At 47.6% G+C, this 18,014-nt stretch overlaps 1 protein-coding gene across 1 annotated transcript in view; it reads left to right on the top strand.

Moving 5' to 3' along the window:
- Nucleotides 1-710: 710 nt before the first annotated feature.
- The window catches only part of LOC141986687 (glioma pathogenesis-related protein 1-like), a 56,665-nt gene continuing 39,361 nt past the window's right edge, over nt 711-18,014 (top strand). The window contains exons 1-2 of the mRNA XM_074951475.1: nt 711-1,002; nt 11,592-11,837. Of these exons, the coding sequence (XP_074807576.1) occupies nt 817-1,002; nt 11,592-11,837 (432 nt within the window). The 5' untranslated portion in view covers nt 711-816. The remainder of the gene's footprint in view (nt 1,003-11,591; nt 11,838-18,014) is intronic.

Below are 18,014 nucleotides of genomic sequence, written 5' to 3'. Positions count from 1 at the left end.
TATATTGGGAATGCTGGAGTGGACTTGACACATTTTTGGAGGCTATGCAATGTTTCCAGATTGGACCTGTTTCAAACATTTTCCAAGAAAGATCTCCAGAGTCTAAGCCCTCTCTGATTTTAAAGCCACCAGCAAATTTAACTCCTCATCCTGACATCTGTTTGTCAGGAGCTATATGTTTTTACTAAGATGCAGGAGGTACCTACGCATTCCAGGGAGGCAAAGTATATTCTCATTCATACGTCTACAGACTTGGTGGCAACCAGGGGGTGACAAATGCACAGGGAACGGGGCTCTTTGCTGCTGCAGAGCCTTGCAATTAATATCAGGTTGGAGGAAGGGATGGTTTTAGGGAGAGAAGTAGAGTTAGTGATGCTATTATGTATGAGTTCCAGGAAATTTGCAGGTGTCAGAGTGCTGTAGCTCGATGTCAACGGGAGGGAAAGGGGGCTATGTTAGTGCTTCCAGATTACTCTTTCGGAGGGGGATACAGAAAATGCTGCTGGGGAGGAATCCTGATGCGGAGTAGAATCTATACTGTGGACGAGTGGCGGGGACGACTTAGTGGGAGACTGTCAATGCATGCACGTTGTGAGGGGGCCCAGTCAGTGCTGTGTGTGTGGACGGGTACCCGGAGGCGGATGGGCTCAGGCAGAGCGGGGGTCGGGCTCGCCTGGGGGCGGGAGATTCTCTCTGGGACCGTTGCAGTCACAGCGCGAGCGCGCCCGGGGAGCCGTTTGAGAACTTGACTGGTGCCGCTCCCGGCGCCGGGTAGAGGCCGCCTGCGACCGCAGCCTCGCTCGGACCGGCGGCGCCATGCGGCTCTGGCTGCTGGCCGTGCTGGGGCTGGGAGTGCTGGCGGATGTCTGCCGCGTAGAGGGCAGGAGGGCCAGGCCTGTCCTGCCGACCATCACCAACCAAACGTTCATCAACGCGTGCGTGCGGGAGCACAACAAGCACCGCACCGCCGTCCGGCCCGCGGCCGCCAACATGCTATACATGGTAGGGAGGGGCCGCTGGGCCGGGGCGAAAAAAGGGAGGGCGCAGCTGGGCGGGCTGCAGCCCCATGGGAGACAAGAGGAGAACGGTTGGGGGGGGGTTGGTTGGAGGGGGCGCTGCCCTCTGGGGACATTAGGAGGGGCGCTGCCCCACAGGGGACGTTGGAGGAGGGGCTGATTGGAGGGGGCGCTGTCCCATAGCGCCTATGAAAGATCAAGGCTGGAACCAACCTAAGAGTCAGAAATGAAAAATAAAAATATTAATGAATAATTGACACTTAAATGGCTGGTGCTGCGAAAGCATTTTATAAAGGGAATGGTGAAGTATAATTGTTCCTATTTTACAGATTAGATAAAAAGGCCTCATCTACAATGTAGATCCAACAGGTGGGGAGCCATTTACACTACCATTCAATACAGATCAACTGCGTGCTGTGGGCAGGACCAAAACATATTTTAACCTTTCCACCGCACAAAACTTCAGCCTTGAGCTTTGCAGAGTTGCTGCCCATTTCAGGAACACCATTCAACCCTCTCACTGCAAAAGTAAACTATACCGTACCGGGGGCTACCCGGTTCTAACTGGGTCCCCCCCGGCCCTGTCGGATCCGCAGTGTACAGAGGACCTTTCTTGTTTAGACCCAGGTATTGGAAGGGGGCCAGGCAATTCTCCTTTACTGCAGTGGAAGCTGCAGCCTCACCTCAGGAACAGTCCCACACATTACATTTATCAGGGTTGAGTGTGAGGGAGTGATTAATTTATAATTATATTTAATTATTTAAATATCTTATTTCATGGCAGCTAAGCTAAGAGAGATCTTAAGAGAGGGAAATTCAAGCTACCTCTAGGATTGGGAGGTGCCACAGGGCATCATGGGGATTGTAGTCTTTGATCGTCCCTGGGTCGTCTCTCTCTCTCTCTCTCTCACACACACACACACACACACTCTCACTCACACTTTCTCTATCTCTCCCCCCCTCCCCCTAGGTGATCAGTTCCTTGCCCTCCTCACAGCACAGGCGGGCCTGGGAACATCTGTGGCTGGCAAGATAGAAACTAGATAAATCCAACATGAGGGCAGGATCCTATCACGGCAAACAATGGATGTGAAAATAAAAAGTCAAGCAGCTTAACTGGGGAGAAATGTTTAGGGGTCAAACTGTGCATTGTTACTATAGCCATGTTGGTCCCAGCATATTAGAGAGACAAGGTGGGTGAGATAATATCTTTTATTGGACCAACTTCTGTTGGTGAGAGAGACAAGCTTTCAGGGCAAGCTAACACAGAGCTCTTAAGACTTCAGGTCTGGGAAAGGTACTCCCAGCATCACAGCTAAGTACAAGGTGGAACAGATTGTTTAGTATAAGTAGTTAACACAAATTTCAAGGGACTGTTCAAAGTGAAGTGGCCAGTTAACACTAGATCAAATTACAAAGGATGAATATAAACAAACAACAAGCATATAAAGGGACAAAATTAGAAAGGCCAAAGCACAAAACAAGATTAAACTAGCTAGAGACATAAACGGTAACAAGAAAAGATTCTACAAATACATTAGAAGCAACAGAAGACCAAGGACAGGGGAGGCCCTTTGTTCAGTGAGGGGGGAAAAGACAATAACAAAAGATGAGGAAATGTCAGTTTTAAGCAGAAAATTAAGTAGTGATTGGATGTCTAACATAGTGACTCCAGTGAAAATGAGGTAGGATCTCAGGCTAAAATAGGGAAAGAACAAGTTAAAGATTATTTAGACAAGTTAGATGTCTAGTCAGCAGGGCTTGATGAAGTACATCCTAGAATACTGAAGGAGCTGACTGCAGAGATATCCTTAGCCATTAGCAGTTATCTTTAAAAACTCATGGAAAACAGGCTAAGTTCTCTGTAAGCTGCGCAGCCACGCAGCAGCCTATTTAGTGCCGTGCAGGCACTCAGGGAACCTGTCCAGGGACCTGTCAGGGGAGGGGCGCCTCTCCCCTGGCCCCAACATAGGCCAGCCCCCAACCTGCCATGGCAGCCCCCTAGCTCCAACTATGCCACAGCCTGGACCTGCTGCGGCCGGGGCAACCCCCCAGCTGCAACTATGCTGCAGCTTGGACCTGCCACGACTGGGGTGCCCCAACTCTGGCCTGGAGCCAGCTGCAGCTGGCGCAGCGCGGCCCGAACCTGGGTGGCCCTAGCCACTGCAGCCCAGCCCATACCTGTCGTGGGGCCCCCCTCCCTGAACCCAGCCCCGGCTGGACCACGGGGGCCGGAGGAAGGATGGCTATCCTGCGGCCCCAGCCCTGGAGCTGCCACGGCGGGGAGAGGTGCCTCTCCCCCCCAGCCCAGGTGTTGCTGTGGGGAGAGAGAGCTGGGAGGAGTCCTCTCTCCCTGCCGTAGCCCCGGAGCACCCTCCTGAACCCCTAACAACCTCATCCTCCGTGTCCCGCCAGAGCCTACACCCCCATCCGGAGCCCTCATGCCCCTGTACCCCAACCCTCTGCCCCAGCTCTGAGCCCCCTCCCACACTCCGAACCCCTTGGCCCCACCCCCACCACATGAATTTTGTTATGTGCATCGATATGAAGGTGATGTGTCACACATCACCTCCATATTGGTGCACATAACAATTCATTCTGCACATGGGTGGGAAAAATTAGAGGGAACACTGAAGATGGGAGAGATTCCAGAGGACTGGAAGAGGGCAAATGGTCAATTTATAAAAAGGGGAATAAGGACAACCTAGGGAATTACAGACCAGTTAGCTTAACATCAGTACCCAGAAAGATAATGGAGCAAATAATCAATTTGCAAACATCTAAAAAATAAGAAGGTGATAAGTAACAGTCAACATGGATTTGTCAAGAACATATCATGTCAAACTAACCTAATAGCTTTCTTTGACAGGGTAACAATCCTTGTGGATGGGGGGAAGTGGTAGATGTGGTATATCTTGACTTTAGTGAGGCTTTTGATGTGATCTTCCATGACCTTCTCATAAACAAACTAGGGAAATACAACCTAGATGGAGTTACTATAAGCTGGGTGCATAACTGGTTGTAAAACTGTTCCCAGAGAGCAGTTATCAGTGGTTCACAAGCCAGAAGTTCCTATCAAGTGGGGTCCCATAGGGATCAGTTCTGGGTCTGGTTCTGTTCAATATCTTCAGAAATTATTTAGATAGTGCAGGCAATGCCAAGCTGGGAGGGGTTGCCAGTACTTTGGAGGATAGGATTAAAACTCAAAATGATCTGGATAAACTGGAGAAATTATCTGAAGTAAATAGGATGAAATTCAATAGAATAAATGCAAAATACTCCACTTAGGAAGGAACTATCAGTTGCACACATACAAAATGGGAAATGACTGCCTAGAAAGGAGTACTGCAGAAAGGGATCTGGATTATAGTGGATCACAAGCTAACTATGAGTCACCAGTGTAACATTGTTGCAAAAAATAATTTTAAAAAGCAAACATCATTTTGGGATGTATTAGCAAGAATATTGTAAGCAAGACATGAGAAGTAATTCTTCCACTCTACTTCATGCTGATAAGTCCTCAGCTAGAGTATTGGATCCAGTTCTGGGTGCCACATTTCAGGAAAGATGTGGACAAAGTGGAGAAAGTCCAGAGGAGAGCAACAAAAATTGATTAAAGGTCTAGAAATCATGACCCATGAGGACAGATTGAAAAAATTGGGTTTGTTTAGTCTGGAGAAGAGAAGACTGAGGTGGGATATGATAACAATTTTCAAGTACAAACAGTACAATTTTCAAGTACATACAGTAAATGTTATACGGCCCTTTACTTACTGGAAAGCTCTGTAAACTGGCATTTCTAATCTTCATAGAAAGTCCGGTTTATAGTACGGTTGGTGCGGGGCCAGCAGGCTACCTACCTGGCTCCGCGTGGCTCCCTGGAAGCAGCGACATGTCCCTGCTGCTCCTAGGCCGAGGAACGGCCACGAGGAGTTCGGAGTACAGGAAGCAGTGCGGGGCTGCGAGTTGGGGCGTGGGAGGGGTGCGGGCACGGGCTGTGGGAGGGAGTTTGGGTGTGGTAGGAGGCTTGGGGGAGGGGGTTGGGGCATGCGGGGGGTGGGGTGCTGGATCCGAGGGGGGACTCACCTCGGGCGGCTCCCCGCAAGCGGTGACCTGTCCCCACTGCTCCTAGGCAGAGGTGTGGCAGGCAGCTCTGCGTGCTGTCTCTGCCCGCAGGCGCCACCTCCCCAGATCCCATTGGCCGCGGTTCCTGGCCAACGGGAGCTATAGAGCCAGAGCTCAGGGCGGGGTGGGGGCAGTGCGCAGAGCCCCCTCCTGCACCCAACTCCCTCCCAAAGCCCACACCCCACACTCCCTCCTGAACCCCAACCCCCAGCCCTGCACCCCCTCCCATACTCAAACTTCCTCCCTCTTAGTTAACCGGAATTTTTCACTTTCCAGCACCCCCCATTTCCCCAACATGCTGTATAAAAAAGCATTTACTTTAAAAGGCTGTTAGAAGGAGGAGGGCAAAAAAATGTTGTCATTAACCTCTGGACAAGAAGCAATGAGCTTAAATTGCAGCAAGGGAGGTTTAGGTTGGACATTAAGAAAAAATTCCTAACTGTCAGAGTAGTTAAGCACTGGAACAAATTTCCAGGGAGGTTATGGAATCTCTGTTATTAGAGGTTTTTAAGAACAGATTAGACAACACCTGTCAGGGATGGTCTAGTTAATACTTAGTCCTGTCTTGAATGTAGTGGACTGGACTAGATGACCTCTTGAGGTCCTTTCTTGTTCTATACTTCTATGATTCTATGTAGCATAGACAGACATGGCTACAGTTTTTGTACTGATTTTTCTAGATTGGTTTAGAGGACGCCACAGTTAAATCAGTGCAACCTGCTAGCATGGCCACAATTATATAGAGGGGCTTATATTGGTAAAGCTGTATAATAAATTTTCAGAAATAACAATACCAATATAAGCATTATTAGAGCAGTAGAATTGCATCCACACCAGAGGATTGCATTGATTTAACCATAACTGTTTCTAATCCGATAGTTAAAGCAGTGCAAAAACTGAATGTGGACAAGCTCAAGGCTAAGGAAAGCCAAGTATTGCAAAGTATTCAGGTGAGGTATGTTATGCTGTGGGGGGAGCGGGCCTCCCTAGACCCTCCCCAGGTTCCGCTGTCCATTGTTTATCCTTGCTTCCTCCTCCCCCCATTGGCAGCACTGGGGGGCGGAGCTCTATGACTCTGTGGCAACTGCACACAGGCAGAGGGTCAGGCTCCTCCCCTTCCCTTCCCCTTGCAAGGGATAAGGATCTGCCTGGAAAGAGGGCCAGACAGCCCCAGGATATTCAGTTCTAAGGGTGTAGGCTCCCAGAGTCTATTGCCTCTTTGCGGCATTTACCTTCTACCCCTCTTCCTGGGGTGTATTGCCTCACTATCAGTCAGGGCACTGCTGGGAGTGGTACATCTTGCAACTGTCTTCTCCTCAGCTGGACTACCTCTGCTACCAGCAATCTCTGCATGGAGCAACCTTCTTCCTGTTCATCTCTCCTTCCTGTGGTAAGTTTCCCCCTTTTAAGGTCCTCCTCCTCCAGGCTGAACAAGTCTTGTAGGTACATCTTGTTAGTGTGGAAGTCTTACCTGCACAACATTCTCTGTTACTCACACTCTCTAGGGGCACCCACCTTTACTCATTTCCTAGGGCTCAAGGCGTAACCCTCTTAATTGAGGCACCCATCCTTACCCCGTTCCTAGGGCTCAAGCATAACCTTACACTTTAGGGCACCCACCCTTATCCTGTTTCTGGGGCTCAGGCATAACCCCGTCAATTTAGGCACCCACCCTCACCCTTCTGTGGGCTCAGGTGTAACCTTACACTCTGCGGGTTTGCAGGGTCTTTTACCGGTGAAAGAGCCTTACACACTAATATCCTTATTCTCTGTTTATTAACAATCACCAAAAACAGAATGCACACACTACACATACAATGCTCACCACTCCCAATAAGAGAGGTGAACTTTTCTTGATGGCCAGTCAGGATCAGGTTCATCTGGGGGACTCCAGCTTCTGCACTGTGTCATTGGCAGAGTGTTGAGGTCTGGCAGGTCTATTTGAGGCTGTGTCCTGGAGTTGATTTCCAAAGAACTCCCTTTTGGACCCCAGTTTACATAGTGTAATTTGAGTCCTTTTTAGCTATACCTTAACCAATCATTATTCTAAAATTTTACTAACCAATCCTAACATAGTGTAACAACATTCTCTAACCAGTCCTACCCCACCAACTTAATTAATTTACACCTAGCAAAATTAATTATGTAACAGACAGAAACAATTAAAGAACCAGACTGAGGCCATACAGATAAACAATAGGGAAGTGGGAACCATAATGACAAAACAATAAAGAAATGAGGATTTCACAGCCACAACAATTGATAAGTCATTTCTTGACAGACAGAATGCTATCAAACTAAGTTTTGTTTAACCATCTTAAGATCTGTTTCTTTATCTGGTGATAGTGGGTGCTATTAGGAGAGGGTCTCCTTACCAGCCCGATACTACATTGTTTTAATGTAGTTTAGATGGAATGTGAGGATGTGACTTCCTCCTTCTCAGCTAATGGCTGCTGCTCAGCTGCTCTTTTAATCTGGCCGCAGACGAAGGCCTTAGGCCAGTGGTGGGCAGCCTGCGGCCCGTCGGGATAATCCGCTGGCGGGCCACGAGCCAGTTTGTTTACACTGACCCATCGCAGGCATGGCCGCCTGCAGCTCCCAGTGGCTGCGGTTTGCTGTTCCCGGCCAATGGGAGCTATGGGAAGCGGCAGCCGGCTGTGCCTGCGGACGGTCAATGTAAACAAACTGTCTCGCGGCCCGTAAGTGGATTAACCTGATGGGCTGCAGGTTGCCCCCCAGTGCCTTAGGCCTTACAACATGGTTGCAGACAAAGGCCTTATCCTTACAGAACAGGCCCAGAAGAGCTCATTAGCCTCCTCCATACTAGTGTGAGGGCATGCTCCTTCAGATATGTAAACTGTTTCTTTTGTTTTACAACTTACCGTTTTCTCTCTATTAATAAATCTGTTTTTTAAGAAAACTATTGTTGTATGTGTGGTTTCACACAGATGGCCCACAAAAATCCCCCACGAATCCCTCATTCCGTAAGGACAAGTACTGAATAGTAAGACATTTCAGGAACCTAATCCCTCCTCTCATGGTCTTGGTAACATGGGGCATGGAGAGGAAAATGTCCTCTCCCTTTAATGCATATCTGGCAACACAGGAGAGAAACCTAGTGTTCAAGGAGATGTGCATTGGTGAGGGCTCAGCTAACATTAATATTCCACTGTGAGAATTATCCCAACCAGAGTCAGTCACTTGTGGTGGAGTCAGTTCTGAATGTGCCTTAATCAACAACATTTATCCCATTAAACAGATACCAGGATATTCTGGCCACAATTTCCTGGTATTTTCATGGTTTCAGTTACAACTAATGGACTGCATTCATTTAAGATAGTTTTCTTCACAGTAAGACTACACAAACAAGCCAATTCTTATTCTCCAAGAAACAAAGAATTAGAGTAGCCAATATAGTGGTGGGGGAGTGCAGTGAAGGGAAGCTTGTTTCTACAGTTATCTTCCTTTCCATGGGTGATGGTCCCCAAACTGTGGGGCATGCCCCCCAAGGGCAGCATGGAGAAACATTCGGGGGAGGGGGAGATAGTGGGGCCCAACCCTGCTCTGACCTAAGCTATGTTCCAGTCCCACCTCAACCCCGGCTGTGGCTTCGCTCCCAGCTGCAGCCGCAGCTCCAGCCCCACTCCCAGGCGTGACCCCACTCCTGGCCCCTGACCATGGCCCCCGGATCCTGGATGCGGGATGTGGACTGGTAAGAGGGGGCGCAAGCAAAAAAGTTAGGGGACCCCTGGCATGGGGTGACCATACGTCCTGTTTTGACCCCAGATGTCCCAACTTTTTTGGCAAAACTGGTAATCAGTTGGCAAGAGCAAATGGGACAAATGCCCAGTTTTACCAAAAAGAGGCTTTGGGGGGGTGAGCAGCAGGGCTCGTGGGGGAGGAGTGGGGGGGGCTTGGGCCAGCCCTGTGCGAGGGAGGAGGGTGGCTTGGGTGAGTGGCTCAGGCTAGTCCAACATAGGGGCAGGGGAGAGGGGTTTGGGCTAGTGCTGCGCCGAACAGGGAAATGGGGGTCCCCTCAGGCCAGCTGTGTGCCACATGGTGGGGCCCCTCAGGCCAGCTCCACATCACGCGGGGGAAGGGGGACCCCTTGGCCAGCTCTGTGCGGGGCTTGGGTGAGCAGCTCCACACAAGGGGTCAATATGCTCATCCTACCACAGACTGCACCTTCCAGCCCAGCCACAGGGTGGGGTCTCAGGGAGAAGAAGAGGAACAGGGCAGTGGGGCACCAGTTAGAGAGGAGGAGCAGGGGCCGGGGCCTGGTTCTGGTGCTCCTGCAGGGCCCCCAAATTGGCCGGGTCCCCTAGGCACAGTGCCCGTTGGCCCATGTGATAATATACCACGGGCTGGAGGGTTTTATGTGTATTTACCAGTTTCCATAAGCTCTGTTTCAGAAAATGAGTTTTTTAAGAAGTAATAGACACAGAACTGAAACTATGGTATGTATGCAATTTGACATTTCCTTGATTGATATGTAAACACTAAAACTCCCAAATAAACTACTTGACCAAAAACAAAACAAAGAACAAAAGAACAGTTGTGTGTGTAAAGTAATGTAAATTATGTCATTTCTTACTTAAAGATAAAAATGCATTTTTAAAATTTTATGCACTGATTAAAAAAAAGTTGCCACCACTGGGATACTCAGGATCTCTTTTAATGTCAACAACATCAGGTGCCCAGGCACACAGGTGAGTGTTGCCTGCTCTCAAGTAACCCAGGGAAGAAAGGGGTGGGGGTTTACACACACTTACCCAAGGTTCCTTCCCCTGCATTGGGCTCACTGGTGGGACTGGCCGGACTGCAGTGGGGTCAAAAACAGATCCTGGCTCACTGTGCAGCTGGTTCCCCTGGCTGCCTGTCTTCCATACACCTCCTCCTCCCTGTTCACGGCAGGGGCTTGTGACTCGGGCTCTTTGGAGGTATCCACAGTGCTGTAAGGGTGGTAGTGGAGTCTCTGCCAAGTAGGGCATGCATCTCTTTGTAAAAGTGGGCAGGTCTGCAGACCGATTGTTGGCCTCCCTAGCCTTCTGGTATGCCTACCAAAGCTCTTTGGCTTTCACGCAGCATTGCTGGTCCTGTTGTAGCCCCTGTCCTGATTCCCCAAGCAATCTGCTCATAGATATCCACCATTCTATGTCTGGAGATCCAATATTTCCTGTCTGCGCATCTGGAGGCAGAGCATGTAGCTGGCATGGTCAGCTTGGCAGTTGCACTCAACAGTGGAGAGCTGCTAGGTGTCCTCACCAAGCCAGGCAATCTGGAAAAGGAATTTCAAAAATTAACAGGGCTTTAAAGGGAAGGGTGGGCTTCCAGTCTCTGTGACCTTTGGCAGCAGAGTTCACAATGGTGACCAGAGCGGTCAGCACTGGGCATTGTGGAACAGCTGCTGGGGGACAATAAAGGTTGACTTAAGTAATGCAATATCTACACTCACACTGCATTGACCTAAGTACATCAACCTTGGCTCTATGTCACATGGGAACATGGCGTTATTAAGTTGGGGGCTCTTATGTTGGTGGGAGCCAAATTTAAGTGTAGAGTCATGACTAGGTCAACGTAAGGTCAACATAAGCTGCCTTGTGTTGACCTAACTTTGTAGTGTAGACCAGACCTAAGTTTTCTACAGCAACACAAGAAAAAAAAAGAAAATGTTGCAATGAGTCATAGAAGGTGATTCATTCTATAACACAACACCTGTCTTTTGTTCTACATCTGCAGAAGTGTTAACTGCCCACTTCACTTTGAATGGTCTCTTACAATAATCTGTTCCTCTTTGTATTTAGCTGACACACTCTGGATATGTCTACTTAGCAACTGACACTTATGGCTGGCCCATGCCATCCAGCTCAGGCTCACAGGGCTCAGGCTGTGGGGATGTTTCATTCTAGGCTCTGGCTGGTGCCCAGGCTCTAGGACCCTGTGAGGGGGAGGGTCCTAGGGCTTTTGCTACAGCTCGAACCCGGAAGTCTACACAGCAATGAAACAACCCTGTGGCCCGAGCCCTGCAAGACCGAGTCAGTTGGCATGAACCAGATGCAGGCATCTAGTTGCTGTGTAGTCATACCCTCTGAGTACCTTTCCCTGACCTAACAAATAGCTCTATGTAGGCTCGAAAGCTTGTCTCTTTCACCTGCAGAAGTTGATTCAATAATCATCCACCTTGTCACTCTTCTATGAGTAAGTCAGTTTACATTTCTATACAGCTACCCTAAAGTTCACCGGTAAGTTAAAGACAGGATTTTGGAGTGCTTGACTGGATGACAGAAGGGGAACAAAATATTTGTATTGTATAGTTTTACAGAATTTACAGACAATTTTAGTTAAATTCAATTTATAGCTATTCATTTTCTACTTTAATTTGTCTGATGGATACAAATGCCATTGTAATTTAACTCTCTGCATAGCTTCTTCAACTTTACTGTTTTGCAGACTTGGGATGCAGCTTTAGCACGGACTGCCAGGGCATGGGCAAAAAAATGCCTTTTTAAACATAGTCCATATTTAACAAAAAAATTTATGTCCCATCCTCATTATGGGCATGTTGGAGAAAATATCTGGACTGGACATTACGGGATATTTGGTGTCCCTGAAGCCATCAAATTATGGACCGATGAAGTCCAGCACTACGATCTTCAGACTCACAAGTGTACTAAAACATGTGGTCATTATACTCAGGTAACAATTTTCATTGCTAAAACAGTTTACACAGCTCAAAGCACAATCCCAAGAATTAGAATTGGTGGACACAATAAATAATTACCAGTTAGTGGCAAATAGCTGTTATAATGAGTGACCCATACCCCACTTTCTTTCAGTGTTCCATTTAGATACTTGTACAGCCCCCATCATCATATTGTCTGCTAACTCTTAAGATACAGTTTGAAAATGATCACCCTCGGTTGCACAACAACTGTGAAAGACTTCCTAGCTAATACTGTGACCATGTTAACTGTTGTAAACAGAAATTTTCTTTAACTTGGTGTTCAATCTAGCCAAAGCACCTCACTCCTCTTTTCTAAGTTTTTCAATCTTATAAGAAATAAAGAAAATTCTGTAGCGGAAAATGGGGAGTGTGACGGGGCTCCACTCATCACACTGGTGACTCCTGCTGGCCGTCTTTGGGATTAGCTCCGTAGGTCAGTATGCCCACTCCCGGTGGTGCCTTGTCTGCCATCACTTTTGCTCCCGGACCCACGTCACTCCAAGGACTGTGGCGTCTTCTTCATGAGCGTCTGTATCATGCTCTGTGCTCCCCCCTTCCAGGGGTCAGTACCGCAACCCAACTGTTCCAGCACTTCCCCAGTTGCGACGGGAGAGGGTAGGGGGACCTGGACCCACCCATTACTCCGTGTCCCAGCACAGGGACCCTGTAGATGGCAGCCACGTGCTGCATCCCCTCCAGCTCATCAGTACCTTTCCCTGGACCACCTTCCTGTGGCCCCAGGACCCTCTTCGACCTTGCCTCAGGGCCTCAGCCTGCAAATCCCAGCTGCCAGCCAGAAGCTCTCTCTAGCTCTCCTGGTCCCTGCTAGCAGCACTGCTTTGTCTAGGGTGCTAGCTTCTTTCTGCCTGACTAGGAGCCTGATTTTCCCTCCATGAACTCCAGGCAGCTACTGAATCCACTCTGCCCTGCAGTCTTCTTCTATGCCTGCCAGGCCCTGATTGGCTGCTTCTTGCAGCCCCTCTCCTATTGGCTGCTTCTCTCTCAGCCTCCCTAGGGCTCTATTAACCCCTTACAGGCCAGTGTGGAGTAGATGCCCCATCACAGGGGGGAAGAAAAGAGATAACTGGTTATTTGACAGAAATATAACTCTGTTTTATTTGTATCAAAAAGGTAAATAAGCTTTATGAAAATCTTAAATGATTGTGAATCCACATGAACTTTGAAACAGAATTGTTTTCCAGTATTGCAGATATAGTCACATTTTACCTCTCTGGAGCAGTAGTTAATTTTGTCAGGCTCAAATTGTTAGCTAACAGCCAATAGAAGTGGGTATTTAAAAGAAAGACTTCATCCTTTATTTTTAATTATGAAACACCAGATTGTGAGTTATGCTTATATGTTGATCTTAATAGGTTTCACTACATGAAAAAATGCAACAGCCACTGGAGTGACTACCAGTTCATCAAGTGGCTTCTGCACTTATGGGACCAAGGCAGCTGTATTGTGAGCTTCCAGAAGCTTTTACAGAGAAGTATAGGGCCACTCACCTCTTCCCTTCCCTCATGTGGAGTTCTGAGGTTATAAAAGGGGGAGTTAGTCCCAACTGCCTGTTTCTTCTAATTGCCAAGGGTGCCATATCATCTAATTGCCAGATCACACTCAATATCCTCAGTGCTTACTTTGGTTCCATGGTCCTTTTAAGATCCTGCAACAGGTTAATCCAGTCACTTTTGAACTCCAGAGAGCGGGGTAGTTGAAGATGCATCTGGTGATTCACGTATCACTTTTGAAACCCTACACGGAAACCCTTTCCCTCACAGGACCCAGCCGCCTCCTCCATCAGTACAGGTACAGGGTCACAAGAATTATTTATTTAATGAGATCCTGGACTCTAAATGTAAACATGTCAGACTCTGGTATCTTGTTGACTGGGAGGGGTGCAGGCCTGAGGAGCACACCTCGGAATCTGCAGAAAATGTACATGCTACCACACTTGTGCGGGTGTTCCACAGGAATCATCCTGAAAAGCCTGGTTTCACATCACCCTGAGAGTGCCCCTTGGGGAGGTGGTGATGTCATCAGAGACCACAGGGCTATTAGGAGCTTGTACGTTCCAGCCTGCCATCCAGTGACCTACTAACAGTTTCCAGAATTGAAGCTGAACCCCAACAGAGGTTTACAGTCCTGGAATCTAACTGGCAGAACGCTGAGGGACCTGATTGGTTCACAGCTTCTATATAAATCCAGCTCAGGAACAGGAAGTTGTCCTTGAACTAGAATCTCCCTGCTTAGGACTGCTTCCACTGCAATACCTGTTCTTGCTACTTGCCACTGATCTCCTGGTAACCTGACCCTGCCTGCCTCCTGACACCTGACTCTCAGTTTTGCCCTTTAGCTTGCCTTGAACTCTGTCCTTCTAGTATCTGACCTGGCCTGACTCCTGACTCCCAACGCCTGCTCTGACCACTAGATCAAACTGCCCAAGCTCTGGTCGTTACAAAGGCCTCAGTTCCCTTGACTGTATATGCCACAAATGGTACTGAACTCTATGGACCTGAGTGGGTTGACGGAGTCTGGTGCTTATGGTCAAGCTTTGCAAAGAGCTGCTCAGTATCATGGCTCCATATCTGGATGGACTTGGAGGTCTGTGTTGGGGTTTCTCAGTGATCTGACTTTCATCCTAACACTCCTGGGCCAGACCACAACTTGGGTTTTATCCTAGAACAGCAGGGTCAGGTCCCCCGTCTCCCAGTCAAGTCTTACTCACAGTCCTGGTCTTTCCCCCGTAGTTCACTCTGTCTCAGCTGCTACAGCGTCTGCCTTCTTGCAGCCAGTCTCTCATCCACTATCCCCCTGCTCTTGACTGCCAGAGCTTCCTTTTAAGCAGGTCCTCCATAGGAAGCATACCTGGCAGCTGCTGGGGGCAGGGCCTTCTTAGTCCAATACTGCTCCACCACTCCTTTTAACCTTAGTGTGGGGGCTGTAAGCCCCATCACAAGGACACAGAGCTTTCTCAGAAGCTGGTCAAGGACTCAAGGTGCATTTCTTTAACTTTGCCTATAAATATATAACAGTGTACATATTTATTTAAAAGAAAAAACAGTTACCAAAACACTCCACTTCACAATACTGGAGTTTAGTGACTGATTTAGTGATAGTCTTCGTCTTGGATCAGCGGCGACTGGGGTCGAAGAGCTTGCCGTCCATTCTGTATTAGATGTGAAGTACAGAGGGGAGCTTGTCAGCGATGAGAAGGAGGATGACAGCAATGAAGATAGAGGGGTTGGAGCGATGACATAGCCTTTCTTTACTTCTGTCTTGACTAGGAAGGGGTCCGTTTTATATCCATTGTTGGTGTGGAGGAGTTGGAGGAAGGCAACAAATTTTGGCGGGCATCCAAATCTAAGGAGAATTCTCTACATAGCCTCATGATTGATGGAGTCAAATGCTTTCTTGAAGTTGATGAAAGCCATGTACAGAGGTTGATGTTGCTCACGGCACTTTTCCTGAAGTTGGCAGGCAGTGAAGATTATGTCAGTGGTACCACAAGGTGGCCTGAATCCACATTGGGACCTTGGGAGGATTTCTTCTGCCAAGGGAAGCAGCTGGTTGAGGAGAATTCTGGCAAAAATCTTTCCGGAAATGAACAACAGGGCGATTCCTGGATAGTTTGCACAATCTGATTTGTCTCCTTTCTTGAAGATGGTCATGATCATAACATCCCTAAAATCAACTGGGATTTCTTCTGAATTCCAAATCTTGAGGATTAAGATGTGAAGCTGGTGAGCCAGTTCTTCTGCTCCTTCTTCCATCAGGTCCAGATGCCTTATTGTTCTTCATCTGTTTGACGACTTTTTTTTACCTCGACGAATATTGGTGGGGTTCTGAGGTCATCCTTGATAGGATATTAAGGGATTAAGTCAATGATGCTTTCGTCAGCATTGGAGTCATGATTCAGGAGGTCTTTGAAGTATTCCTTCCCATCATGCATTGATTGATTCATTGTCCTAAGGAGGTTGGCTCCATCCCTGGATCTGAGACGGGGTTAGCCCTTGGGTCCGAAGAGGGCTTTGATGGCATTGAAGAATCCGGTCATTTCATGGGTGTTGATGAGTTGTTGGATCTCCTTCGCATTGTTCTCCCACCACCTGTTCTTCATTTCCTTTGAACCTCAGCTTTCAGTTGATGGTGGATGTATTGCTTCTGGTTGGAATTGATGTAATTCTGCCAAGCACAGAAGGCCTTGTACTTATGTTTGATCAGGTCTTGGATTTCCTGATTGTTCTTGTCAAACCGATCTTGGTGCTTCCTGTTAGAGAAGCCCAGTGTTCCCTCACACACAACATGGACAGCCAATTTGAGCACTTTCCAGTGATCTTTGGGGTTCTCCATCTTGGTTTTGATATTCATCAGTTCTTGGTGAGGCACTGCTGGAAAAGGTCATGGTATAGTTGGGTCCTTAGGACTCTCGACATTGATCTTCTGTTTGGCTGATTTCTTCTGCATTTTTTGTTTCAGTGCGAGTTTGATGGAAATAATGGAGCAGATAAGGTGATGGTCCATCCAACAATTGTTGCACAAGTCAGCACTTTGTTGATGTAAAGTCTTCACAGTTACGAGTACGGACAATGACATAGTCAATCAGATGCCAATACTTAGATCGTGGGTGTTCCCACAAGGTCTTGTACTTGTTATTTTGGCAGAATGTGGTGTTCGTGAAAATTAGGTCATGTTCTGTGCATATGGTCAGAAGAATTCTGTTGGAATTGGTCTTGCCCACTCCTTTATTTCCAATTGTGCCATTCCAAAGGTCCGAGTCACATCCAACTTTTGTGTTAAAATCACCAAGGAGTATGAGCTTGTCCTCTTTGCAGATGGCGGAGAGAATTTGGTCCAGGTTGGTTTAGAATCCCTTTTTGGTTTCACTGTCAGCATCAAGGTTGGATCGTATGCACTGTTGAGTGTTGCATGCTGGTTCTTGGCAAGTTTAAGGTGGAAGGTCATGAGTAATTCATTGATGCTAACAGTCATTGAACTCCAGTATGCATATAACTGTGCCCTGTGTGCTCAGTAAGAAGAATATCTTCAAAAAATATTTCACATTTCCTCTGAAGCCTACAACCAACTTGGCATCACACTCAACACCAAGAAAATGTAAGTACTCGACCAGCAGGCTCTGAATCACAAGGATGCTGCTCCCATAATTCAGATCAATAAAGAGACCCTGGAGAACATGGAGCACTTTTACCTTGGCAGCTATCTGTCGCAGAAAGCTGACATTGACGGGAAAATTTGACACCGCCTTCAATGCGCCAATGCAGTTTTCGGACTCTTGAGAAAATGAGTCTTTGAAAATTGTGACCTCAAGAATCAAACCAAGCTTCTCATGTACCAAGCCATTGTTATCCATGCTTTTTTGTACATGATCGAGGTTTTGGCACCGTACAGTAGATACCTCAAAGTTCTTGAACAATACCATCAACAGTGCATCTGCAAGATCTTCTGAATCAAGTGGGATGACCAATGCACCAACATCAGTGTTTTGTCCCAAGCCAAAACCTCCAGCATTGAAGCTGTGATCATCTGCCCCCACTCCATAGGGGTGGTCACATGCTTTGAATGCCAGAGAATCTACTCCCTAAGCAAGTTCTCACAATGGAGCAATGGCCAGCGGATGAGGGGTGGGCAAAAAAAACACTTCAAAGACACCCTCAAAGTTAACATGAAGAAGTTCAACACTGACATAAACTCATGGGAAACACAAGCCCTCAACCGACCAAAATGGAAAAGGACCTTTTAGCAAGGATCCGAGTATTTTGAGATCCAACGGAAACAACAGGAAATGGAGAAATGGGAAAGGAGGAAAGAATGCACCACAGCCTGACTCAACAATCCAGATCTACCCCTTCCATCGGGAAATGTCTGCCCCAACTACGACAAGATCTGTGGATTGGTTTCATTAGCTGTCTGAAGATCCACCAGTAATAAGTAGCTATCATTTTATGGAAGACAATTATCCTTGAGCTCCGAGGGATTGACCACTCCACAAACGGTTTCCCCCCTGAAGAGAGGAAATGTAGTACATGTGACAGATGTTAGCCATGTTGCTTAATGCGTTACTGGAAGAGGTTCAAACACTACAGTGATAAGGTTGATACAAGAAACTATAGAGAATAGAATAGAATACC

The sequence above is a fragment of the Natator depressus genome, chromosome 1 (assembly GCF_965152275.1).
Source record: "Natator depressus isolate rNatDep1 chromosome 1, rNatDep2.hap1, whole genome shotgun sequence".
NCBI classification, from domain to species: domain Eukaryota; kingdom Metazoa; phylum Chordata; order Testudines; family Cheloniidae; genus Natator; species Natator depressus.
Note: the sequence above shows the minus strand (reverse complement) of the source record. Positions and strands in the feature narration are given on the sequence as shown.